The sequence below is a fragment of the Arvicola amphibius genome, chromosome 12 (assembly GCF_903992535.2).
Source record: "Arvicola amphibius chromosome 12, mArvAmp1.2, whole genome shotgun sequence".
In the NCBI taxonomy this organism is placed as follows: Eukaryota; Metazoa; Chordata; class Mammalia; order Rodentia; family Cricetidae; genus Arvicola; species Arvicola amphibius.
In genome coordinates this window covers 48,582,040-48,593,992 of record NC_052058.2, presented here as the reverse complement: position 1 = coordinate 48,593,992, position 11,953 = coordinate 48,582,040, and the positions used below count along the sequence as shown (strand labels likewise).

At 51.6% G+C, this 11,953-nt stretch overlaps 1 protein-coding gene across 2 annotated transcripts in view; it reads left to right on the top strand.

Moving 5' to 3' along the window:
- Positions 1-1,473: 1,473 nt before the first annotated feature.
- Ptprg (protein tyrosine phosphatase receptor type G) overlaps positions 1,474-11,953 on the top strand; it is a 660,978-nt gene continuing 650,498 nt past the window's right edge. For both annotated transcript variants that reach the window (XM_038349433.2, XM_038349432.2), the window contains exon 1: positions 1,474-2,304. In XM_038349433.2, the coding sequence (XP_038205361.1) occupies positions 2,220-2,304 (85 nt within the window). In that variant the 5' untranslated portion in view covers positions 1,474-2,219. The remainder of the gene's footprint in view (positions 2,305-11,953) is intronic.

Here is an 11,953-nt window from a genome sequence, read left to right as displayed (position 1 = left end):
CTCGATTGCAATAACGTCAGGAAAAATCAAATTCCAAAGCAAGCAGACCGGTCTCATTGCCCAGCCCCGGGAGGGCGTTCGACGGGTTTGGCTAAACATAGAGCTGGGGGCCCTGCCCAGGAACTTCCTGGCTTTTACTAGTTTGTCACCCCAAACCTAACTTCTCAAAGGCTTTTCTTTGGAAGTGTGGGTGCGAAACTGCTTTCCTAATCACACCATGCCGCAGGCTCCTCAGAACATCTGCATATTATTTGAAAACCGAAAGAACATCCGGTTGGGTTGTTCGGGTGGGTGTGGGACCATGCCGCGGTGGGATGAAACAGCAAGGAACACTTTAAAAACATGTCCACATTGTTTTCAAAGAGAGGCAGAAAATTATGAAAAAAAAAAAACCTTACAAATTACGTTGGTTCAATTACAAATTTAATTTAAAAAAAAGCGAAAAGTCAAAAGCCGGCCTTCCTCACTTTTAGCACCGACGTAGGAGGGGAAAAAAATAGGTTGCTGGGAAGCCCAAGAGATAAAGATCTCAGTAAGAGCCAAGGGACAAAACTCATTACAGATAAGCCTAGTCCTCGCATTTCCCCCGGATGCCTCTCCCTTGTAGCTTACTTAAAGCGTGGCTCCTAGGGAAGCTGCCGGAAAATCCAGTCCTGCCCTGGGGTGCTGCTTTCCTGTGCCCCGGGTGAGAGGCGCACTTCACTCGTCCTCTGCCCAACCACGCCACGGTGCAGCCACCTTCTCTCCGGAGCGAGAGTTGAGTAAACTCCGCCACAGACCTTCGTGGCTGGGGGAAAGCGAGTGTAGAACTGGGGCTGGATTTTGCAAGCCTGAGATTGACCCCCCACCCCCACCCCATCTTCCAGCCGTAGGCTCGGCCAATAGAAGCTCGGAAAGGGGAAGAAAAAAAAATCAAATCTCAAAGCAACCCGAGTGCAAAGGCCGCTGGGCTTTGTCTCCTAGCCTGGAATGCACCAGGAGAGGGACGTAGGGGGTGCAGGCACGGTCAAGGAGGTAGGGCCGTAAGGAAGTCCCCACTCGAAGAAAAAGGTAGCTGCCGGCCCCTCCGCCCCCAGATTCTAACCCCGCTACCCTTCCCTTCTCCCCAAAGTCCCGGATCCACGAGCAACGCCAGCCAGGGATCTCTCCGAATCCGCGGAGAACGCTTCGTCTTTAAGAGCTCGCAAATGGAGCAGAGCCACGTTCACCCCTGAAGACAGCCGGTCTCTTCCCTATCCTAGACCGAACCACGGCTACCAGCTCCCCAAAACGTACACCCTTTGCCCTGGGCACGCCTGGAGAGGCCAATAGTGCAAGTCCTTGGAAGCGTGAGCCCAGAGCGGCCGCTTTAAGAGAGTGCAGCGCGCGTGCCCGCCGGCGGCAGCCCGGGAATGCGCGTCCTCGCGCGCCCGTGCCCGCGCGCCCCCGTCGCCGCGCGCCCCCAGCTCGCTTGCTCGCCCGCTCGCCGGCTTTAAAGTCTCTGCCAGGATTCATGCTCACATGTTACTTCCTGTATGGAGGCATGGCCAGTTTCCAGCCCCGCGCTCTCGGTTCCTCCCCAGCCTGCGCCGGAGCCACAACTTTCAGGAGCATGGACTGAAGGCGCCCTCGCCCCGGCGCCCCTCTGAGATCCTTTGTGTTTCTCTGCGCTCCTCCGGCCGTTTCTGTTCTGGGGGGCTCTGCGCTCCGCCCCGCCGCTTCCCTCCCTTTCCCCGCTCGCAGACATGCCTCCTTCCTTGCCGGGGCCCTGGAAGGAGCTGCCCGCCTGAAGCCCGGAGCCGCCGTGCAGCGCACAGCCCCGCCGTCGCCCGCCGGTTCTCGGGCTGCGCTGCGCTGCCGACTCAACTTGGGGCTCTTCCGCTGCTCGCCGCCGCCACCCGCGGTCCCTGCCTGCCCCGGGCCCCGGGCGCTGCCGCCGTGCGCCTTCTCCTCGCCCTGCCCGACCGGCTGAATCGTGTTTGAGCAGAAAGCCGCCCTTCTCTTCCGAGAGGATCGTCCCTAGAGTGGCTTTGCATCCCCGGTCACTTTTTGAGGTTTTCCTGGGGACGCTTGGCAGCATCCAGGATTCCTGCGGGACCGGTCGCCTAGCGTGGGGAGCCTGTGTGGTGGCGGGCGAGCCGAGAAAGCCTTCTGGTTTAGCGGAGCCTCACTCGGAAGCAAGAACTTATTCAACAAGTTTACCCCCCTGCTTTTCTCCTTTTCGATGTGCGTTTTCGGACATGCGGAGGTTACTGGAACCGTGTTGGTGGATTTTGTTCCTGAAAATCACCAGTTCTGTGCTCCATTATGTGGTGTGCTTCCCGGGTGAGTGAGGGCCGCCGACGGGACACGGCTCCGGCCCGCGCGCGCGGGGTATGCGGAGTTGTCGCCGGGGCGCGGAGCTTGGGCACCAGTTTAGGGACCGCGGAGAGGGTGAAGGGGGGCCGGGCTGCCGGGGAGGAAAGAGGGATCTGCTTCATTGGCTCCGGCAGTGTTCTAGGAGGCTGGTAGTCGGGGAGGGCAGAAGCAGTGGCGGGCTGGGAAGGATTGGGGACTAAGATCTGCTCTGACTGTAGCTTGGGAAGCTTGGAGCAGATTGAGTCGAGGGGTGGAGAGTGGGGGGGGGGATTGCTTTGCTGACCCGGAGCCGATACGGAGGGCTAGAGTTGCAGGGTGTCTGGGGAGACTGGCTGTGGGAAGGATGCTCTGTTGGTTTAAATAACCTGGGGTGCTCCCATTGCTTCGGCGGGGATGGACGGAGCTCATAACGGAGGCTCGTTTTGCATCCCTCTGACCCTTTGTAGGGGGTGAGGGGTGTTTGGCGGAGGCTGGCTGCAGTGGATTCAGGATGTGAGGAGCAGTCCGCGTTCTGGTCTCCGGGACCGGGGCCACCTCCTTTCAGCCTTGCTCCGGGCTGAGGTGCGGGCTACGCCTCAGTGCCGGCGCGAGACAGCTCCCTGGACGCGGGGGCCTGGGGGCTGCTAGAAGACAGGGAGCAGGGGTTTTTGGCTAGATCGGTGCCTCTTGGGGCTCGCGGCCCCTGTCAGTACCACTCTCAGGGGCTGGGCTGCGGGGTCCAAGTGCAAGGGGCGGGTCGGCGGCTGGGTTGCTTTTGGCGTCCGGGCGGATTTTTTTGCTGTCTGGCGCGCCCTGCCTACCTTCATCTTTGCCCTTTTGCAGGCTGAGTGTGCCTGCCAGATTCAGACCCAGACCCGCTCCTTTTCTAGGTAGGTTAAGACTGGAATAATATTGGCCACTGACGACAGTCCTAAATCACTGCACGTAGCGGTGTGCCGCCGGCGACCCTCCACTCCCAGCCTTCAAACTCCCCTCCCCCGCTTCGGTTAGGGCAGAGGCCACCCTCTTCTCTTGCAGAGTCTGAGGGCTGCAGCTCCAAGCCTCCCACAACCTGCCCAGATCCTTCTCTGTGGGTGAAGGCCACGTCCTCTGTCCTGGCTGGGGGGAAAAGGGTGGGAGAGGGCGCGATTTGCTTTTCTTTCCTCGATCACCTAAGGACAGAACACCCAGTTTTTCTGCTTTCTCATCCGCCCGTTCAGGGATATTTGGAGGCGGGGGTTATTCTAATCAAGAAAAAGATACGTGCCCCAGTATTTCCGCTTTCCCTGGTTAATAACAGCTTGTGCTTCGGTAGCCAGAGCGCGGGGTTTTGGTGCAGCGGGTACCCCCAAGCCCGTCGTGCACCTAGGAGCCAGGCGTGAGGACCCTCACTGCCCCCCAGGGACCAGCTCTAAGAGGACTGGCAGCTAGTGGTCCCTTGGTAGGTTCGAGGATGGTTGCGAGGAGCAGAGAGCAAAACACTGCAGGTTCTTATGCCCCCTTTTCCTCAGCATATCCTTCAGTCTCCGGAGCTGTCAACCCAGCTCTTGGCACAGTTCAGAAACCCCGCTCGAGGATCGGTCAGGCTGTGAGTGCCTACTCACCGGAGGCCCAGGGTTTGCATCCTGGGGTCCTGCCTCTATGGGAGTAGACACTGAGTAGCATCTCCTCTGAGAGTCAGCACTTCTCTCCCTTAGAGACCATTGAACAGCATTTGTTTTTATCACTGTCTCTGACAAGATTCCTATTTTTTTTTCTCCCAGAGACTTGCCAGCTGAGTGCGCTCGAGTGCACTCGGGGTCGAACCTAGTAAGGGACACTTTTTAATAGGGGCGGTGGGAGGCAGCCTGGCAAAACAGAAATTTCCAATTCCGTTTCTGCCTGACCCCTCCGGGCTGTAGCCAGTGTTTCTACAATGTCTTTCTTCCTTCTGGTGCCTGAGGAGGCTTGCAACCCAGTATGGGACCGCTAGGGATGCCGCCTTGTCGAGGCTTGAAGCATCTCAGTTCTCATTTTTCGTTCCTGCTTAGGCTTCTAGGCAACTAGCCTTTACCCTCACCCCAGGAGCCGAGGGCACAGGGAAGGCAGCTTTTGGAGTCAGGCAAAGTATAAAAATATCATAGCCCTGGGAGATGCTGATTTTAGGTTTGCTGAGGCCGCTGGACCTCAGGGGGCGCCCCAGAGCCACCTGTCAAGCTCCTGCTTCCTCTAGACTGGCTCAACCACCTGCACACACCAAAGGGTCGGGGGCGCACGCGTCCAGGTGCCCTGGCTGGGGGTTTGCGACATCTGGCGCTAGGCGGTACCCACAGCTCAATGCTGCCGCCCGTGGTAGGCTGGAAAACCCTTGGGGGACCGGTTGCTTTGGGACCCGGCACTTCTTGCTGCCATAGCTTCGGAAACGTTTAACGTTTGTCTTGGGATGTATTTTATTTAGCTTTTGGTTTTCATCAGGGTCCTTGTGAGTTCTTAACTGAAATTTTGTGTTGGTTATTTTTGTTTGTATTTTTTTTTATAATTCCACCGACTTTTCAGCTGCATGTGAGCCCCCAGCTCTTGTTCAGAACTCAGAGTCGTGGTTTAGGGAGGTCTTTGGAAGTAGCTAGGGCTTGGGTGTTTTCCAGCGGTCGGAAGCAGGGTTATGGCTCTTAACGGCGCGGCGAGTGTGGGATCTCTGCCACAGCTGGTGCTACAAACGATGCATTCAGGGTGCTGAAGGAAGGATTATCAAACACAACGGTGGTCACTTCACATTTTTTTTCTAATTCTAAAATATTAGTGTATAAAATCATGAGGCGACATAGTCGATTCTTAGATATCTCCTCTGAAGCCTCAACAGTTGTCAGTGATTTTATCTAGATCCCCAACCTCCTCCACACACTAGTGTGTGTGTGTGCGCGCGCGCGCGCGTGTGCGCGCGCCTGCTTGGATTGGGGAGGCAAAGCTTTTTATCTAGCTCAAGCTGGCCTCTAACCTGAGCTGGGCTGAGGTAGGCCTTGAATCCCTGATCCTCCTACCTTCGGGAGTGCTGGGGTTACAGGCCCATTGTCAAACATAAGATTTTAAATATAATTTTGAGTGGTTGTCATAACTATTTTGTATTTATCCCCAGACACTGGGAACAGAATCACCTCCGAAAGGATGTAAAGTAGATTATTTGAAAGGGTTAATTTTGCTCCCCCCCAAATTATTTTTCACTCTTTAGCTGTTCATACAGATTCATAAAAAAAAGGTTCTTTTGGCTGTTAGAGTCATTCTCTTGGATTCTGATGGCCTGTGTTGTGATGACATTGTATCTAGCAGGTTGCTGTTGGAATACTTCAGAAGGAGGAGCCTGACTGCTTTTTATCCTGGATGGGTCAGAATCGTGTGATTGACATCCGATGTCCCTTGAATCCTAGCTGGTCCAGCGACAGGCTTCTCTAGCTACTGCATATGTGACCTGGGCATTTCAGTGGCCATGCCAGGGACCTCCTCAGGCAGAGACTAGGGTAGTGTTTGGAAGTCTTTGCTCTTGGTCTTAGAAGTGAGGTCTGACAAGTTTCTCCCTTCCACGTATTCGTGTGAGAAAGAAGACTTTGTTATCTCGTCTGTACACCCAGTCCCGCAGACACGATTAGAATCAAATCTTCCATCTCTCCTTTCAGACATTGCTTTTGGTGAGGATTGCTGAGGTTAGAACCCAAACACAAACAGACATAAATACACGAAGGCGTACCTGGGTCTTTCCAAAATAGAGGACGTTCCCATCCTGGCTGACCTGAAGACAGGGGTATTCTGTAGAAGGACTTTGAATAACACTGTTTAAACTGAAGCAGAGACTATGTTGCTAAAATGAATGTCCAGGAAGTGTTGATGATTTAATGCTATGATAAAAAGCAAATACAAAACAGAAAACAACAACCAAACAAAGAACACCCTCCCCCCCATTTACCATTTCTGTTGTTTACTCCTAAGTTGGCATTAAAATCTCCTGGAGGAGTTGAAGGAGTGTCCGTGCTACACGGTGCCCTGTACCTCCTCTTGTCCTTGCTCTCCCTTTCTCGCCTCCCTCTTTAGCCACAGAAGCAATCTGGCACCTACCTGCACCTTCCTGAGGCTGAAAAGGCCATGGAACCAAGTAGACGGTCTGGCCTGTACCATGTTTTCAGTGGTAAAATATGCCTTTGGTGGCGTTTATTCTGTTTCTGTTCAGTGTTCTAATGGTAGCCCGGGGGGCCATGCAATGCAAGGTGCCGATGACAGGCGTGCCTACGATCAACACTTTCGTCTCAGGCCGTATCTCTTGTGTTCATAACTTGGAGCGCTGTGGGAAGACCTAAGGAACCCAAAGTTCCATCTACAGTGGTAATGTCCTCCAGTCAGCTTGTGATCTGCCTTGGTGCCAGGTTGACCACTCTTGGGTCCTGGGTGGTCATCAGTGGCTTTGGGATTCTGTCTCTACCCCTGCAAGGAATAAAAGTGTTTTAGTAATATAACGAAGTTATGGAAGAAGTTCCCTGTGTTCAATTTCCTGCTGCGCGTGATCTAGGTCAAGGTAGTAGCTATGTACAGCAGAGCAAGGGACCTGGGTGTGAGGCTGCTCTCAGCAGAGCGTTCTCAGCAGGCCTGAAGTCGGACATTGGTCTCTGGCTTGGGTCAGCACTAAGTGGGCACGTTTTACATCACCGTCAGCTACTCGAGATCTGCAGGAAGTCTTGACAGGGTTAAAGAGCACAGGCCTCTGGTTCCCCCTGAAGAAATGAGAGCAACTGCCTTGCCTGCTGAGAACATCATGGAAAGCCATGCCAGTCAGTCCCCTGTGCCCTTGGAATCAGGTGTCGCTGTGTGAAAAAGTTACCTGTTACCAGTGTCATTTATTTATTTATTTATTTATTTATTTATTTATTTATGTGTTACATTTATGCAGTATTATAATTTTAAAAAGAAGACTAAATAAAAAGGTATTTTGCTGTGGCTTTGGGTTCAGTTCCTAGCACTGACAAAATAAATTTTCAAAAAGTGACTGCATTTCAAATTCTGTATTTGTTACAGCCCTTCCCCCCTGTTTTTTGAATTCTCTGGTTCCAAATCCTCAGGACTAGCCAAGTATTAATCTCTTTAAACGATAAGTATCTTGTAGCAAGATTAGATGAATTACACTTGGAGAAAAGACCTTGGTGGGCTGGGAATACAGCACAGTTGGTGGAGGGTTTGCTCAGCATGAAAGAAACTCTGGGATGGACCCCAGCGTGTATAAACTAGGGGGTGGCACTTGGGAGGTGGAGGTGGGGGGGGAGCGTCAGAAATTCAAGGTCATCTATAGTTATACAGAAATGTTGCAGCTACCCTGTGCGTGTGTGTGTGTGTGTGTGTGTGTGTGTAAGGAGAGCATGTAACAGATTCATGGCTTATTCATACTACGGAAAGGTCTCACTATCTAACTCTGGCTGGTCTGCAGCTTGCATGTAGACCAGGCTGGCCATCCACCTGCCTCTTCCTGTGCACCGCGATGCCTACCTGTAAAAAGAGTTCTTAGCCTTCTCCACACTGGCTGTGCAGTGCCGCTCTAAGTAGCTAGAGGATTGAGTGATCCCTTCAGGGACACCTAGCCTTGGAGTGGCCATTTTACTTGGTATCGTTTGTAGCAAAATGTTTGGTGTTTTGACAGAAAAACAAAACAAAAGCCCGCTTTAACACAAGATGTCTCCAGGCCTGTGCAGGCTTGAGGGTTTTCGACAGTTGCGTTTGATAGGATGAATCTTTTTTTTTTTTTTTTTTTTTTTTTTTTTTTTTTTTTTTTGATAGGATGAATCTTAAAAAATATTAAGGAAATGCTTCTTGGAAGGAGAAGGATGAATGCCTGCTGATCACATGCTGTCTGCGATGTCTGCTCTGTGGGAACAGGGGTATGACTGCTCTTCTGGGGTGAGGTGTAGGAGGCAACTCCAACTGCTCAGGAACTTTGGTTTCTGTCAATCATTCAGTGAGAGCTACCGTACTGTAGCAAGGGAGGCATCTTACAGGAGCCTGGAACTTGTTAATACTTCATTATTATTGTTCTTATCGTTATTATTCCCTAAACTAGGTTGCCATTGAGAGTTGTGCACGGATGTAGAGAAGTCAGTAGGAGTTTGTCCTCTAGAGCCAACCTACCTCTCTTCTAGCTGTGTACCGTAGACAAGTGACTTCCCTCTCGTATGCCTTGTGCTTCTCTCTCCATTAGTGCCAAGGAGTAGTGCTGGTACCATGTTTCCTTAGGTCTTTATGCAGTGTGCGGGGAAAGTGATCAGAGATTTAGTGCAATGGGTGGTAAATAATAACTCAATAATTTAACCGTTTTTTTCTTTTATGGATATGAAAGAGTTTGGAGAGGAGTATACGGAAAGAGGAAACTGGACCAAGAAAGGATGACTACTTAGTAACGTGTCTGCCTGCTTTGATAAGAAAATGTACAGTGGGTTTCTGTTTGGCCTTTGTTGTTGGGCGAAGGAGGCAGGGCAGCACGGAGGGCATAGCCAGTGGAGGTAGGAAGGCTGGCTGCATTTCACCTCTTCGAGTCTGTGGTGGTCTTTGTCCACTCTGCAGGCTCAACTTCATGTGTTTCCTGCAAACCCGACAAAGCAATCTTTCTGATCCCTACGTACAAGGAGTGGCTTGGTCATGCACCCCAAGGGGTGTGAGAGTGTGTGTGTGTGTGTGTGTGTGTGTGAGTGAGTGTGAGTGAGTGTGTGTGTGAGTGTGCGCGCGTGTGAATGAGTGTGTGTATGTGTGTGAGCGTGTGTGTGAGTGTGCATGTGTGTCGGGTGTCTTCCTTAAGTCTCTGCCTTGTATTTTGAGACAGGGTCTCTCAGTGAAGCCGGGGCTCCCCTCTTAGGCTAGCCTGGCTGGCAGGCCCCAGCAATCCTCCTGACTTGGCCTCTCCAGGATTGGAATTACAGGTTTGTGCCCCAGTGGCAGACTTTGCGTGTGGTTGCTGGGGATCCAGACTCAGCTCTTCGTGCGAGTGTGGCAGGCAGACACACTACCAATGGTTCAGCGTTGCTCCAGACCCCTCCAACAGCTCTTAGCAAGAGTTTCTGTCCTTTTTGGACTTAATGGTAGCCGATGAACCCTTGCTCTGCGATTATCTTTTTGAGGTTTTGTGGCCTGGACTAAGGGAGAGCCGACAGCGGTATTGGGTACCATCTCCCCTTTTGGACTTGTGTTGCGCTCTGCCCATTAATGTCTCTGTTTCAGGGACTTGGACCTGCAGCGTGTGCAGGAGACACCATGCCAGCCACAGCTCCTGCCCTCTGGTTCCAGTTCTGAAGGCTCAAGTCAGAATAGCACGGCGCTTTTCTGGCCAAACAACAAAATGCGATTTTAAACCGCTCAGTTGAGCTATTTTGGGGGAGTGACACAGTTGGCTGCCGAAATCTAACTGAAAAGGAAGAAATGAAAGCGCAGTTCATGGAATATGTAACACTTCCTCAGAGAAAATAGGGCCAGCGCTCTTATTTTGGGCCTGTGATACTATGTTGCTGACTTTGTGGCAGAGCAGAGAGGCAGACTGTTGGATCGGGCAGTGGGTATATACTTTTGAGGAATTCCTATCAGTTACTATGTGAATCTGAGAGCTCTCTGGCTTCTCACGCTAAGACTGCTCCTGGTGTCTCCAGCGCATTTGGAATATCATCTGGAGGGATCCGGATAAAGGAGGCAACAGTTAGCATTTTACTAGGCATAGGGCTAGTGTCCAGATGAGCGAAGGCATACTCTTGATTAAGATCGTCTTTTCTCTCTTAAAAACTTATTTGTTCATTTAGTTCGTGTGTATTTGTGGGTGGGTGTGCACATGTGTGTGTGTGCAGGTACCTGTAGAAGCAGAGGGCATTCTTTGGTTCTGCTCCTTAGGCATCTCTACCTTGTTTTCCTTCCTTCCTTCCTTCCTTCCTTCCTTCCTTCCTTCCTTCCTTCCTTCCTTCTTTTTTGAGATAAGATCTGTCTTTTGGCCTCTGCCTGCCTGTTGGACCAGGCCAGGGAGCCTCAGGGAGCCACTGGTCTCCACCTCCCCAGCACTGAGTTCACAAATTCCCAACTACATGCGCATATCTTGTTTACCTGAATTCAGAGGACCAGACTCAGGTTCTCTAGCATGGAAGGCAAACACTTCACCAACTGAGCCATGTCCCCAGTCCCCAGATAGTCTTTTTAAGCCTTTGAAGGATTGTCAAGAGAGAGGGCCTAGTTTTTTTTTTAAACTGGGGAACCATTTGGGGCTCTGACTGCTGTGCCTTTTCATCATGCTATATATCATGTGAGTGTGGAGTGTGGGCTGCAGGTTCTGAATCACCCAGCACTGGAGGAGCAGGGTTGACGGGGGTACTTAGACTTGGCAGGAGATGATGAGGGTTCTGGATTTTTTTTTTCCAGAGTGTAAAACTAGCTTCCAGGAGCCTACTTACCAGCTGTGAGATCTTAGTCAAAACCTTCACTTTATTTTTCTTCCTTTCTTTCTTTTCTTTTCTTTCTTTCTTTTTTTTTTTTGTGGCCTGGGTTGGGGTCTCATGTAGCCCAAGATGGCCTTGAACTTGCAGTGTAGGTGAAGATGATCTTCAACTCCTGATCTTCCTCTGTCTCCTAGTTATAGGCATGTGAGTAGTCCTGGAGGTTAAAGCCAGGGCCGTTTTCAAGGGGCCACATTCCCAGCCCAGACTATATTTCTTTGAGTTTTTTCCCCTCATCTTTAGCTAAATCGTTTCTAAGATTCTTGGAGTTTTAAGGTTCGCTGCTTCCACACTGAGTTGTTGGGAGGGTTGTGACCTTTGTATACTAAGCAAGTCAAGTATTCAGTGCATCCAGTACTTTGTGGGGGCATCCTGCAGTCAGTGGGGCATCCTGCACTCAGTGGGGCATCCTGCACTCAGTGGGGGCATCCTGCACTCTATGGGGCATCCTGCACTCTGTCAGGGATCCTGCACTATGTAGGGCATCCTGCACTCTGTGGGGCATCCTGCTCTCTGTGGGGCACCCTGAACTCTGTGGGGCATTCTGCACTCTGGGGCACCCTGTAGTCTGGGGCATCTTGCACTCTGGGGCATGGTGCCTGGTAAACTTTTCCTGAGTTTGCTTTCTTGCTGTAGGATATTTCTGGGTGGGATGGCCCTTAGTTAGGGTTTCCCTTGCTATGAAGAAACACCATGACCATGACAAGTCTTCTAAAGGAAAACATTGAATTGGGGGTGACTTACAGTTCAGAGGCCATCATGGGAAACAACCGTTGTCACGGTGGGAAACAACCATGGTGGCATGCAGGCATGGTGCTGGAGAAGGAGCTGAGAGTTCTCCAACTTGATTGACAGGCAGCAAGGAGTCTGTGTGTCATCCTGGGTGTAGCTTAAGCATAATGAGACCTCAAAGCCCACCCTCACAGTGGCACACTTCCTCCAAGGCCGCACCTCCTTTTAGTGCCACTCCCTTATGGGCCAAGCATTCAAACGCATGAGTCTATGAGGTTTATACGTATTCAAACCACCACAGGTGATCTGTGGGGCAGGAGACAGGCCTGCTGGTACAGGTCTGTAATCCTAGGTACTGGCCAGGTCAAGGCAGGAGCATCAGAAGTCCAAGGCAAGCCTGGGAAACTGTCTTTCTCAAGAGGTAAAAAGAGGGCTGG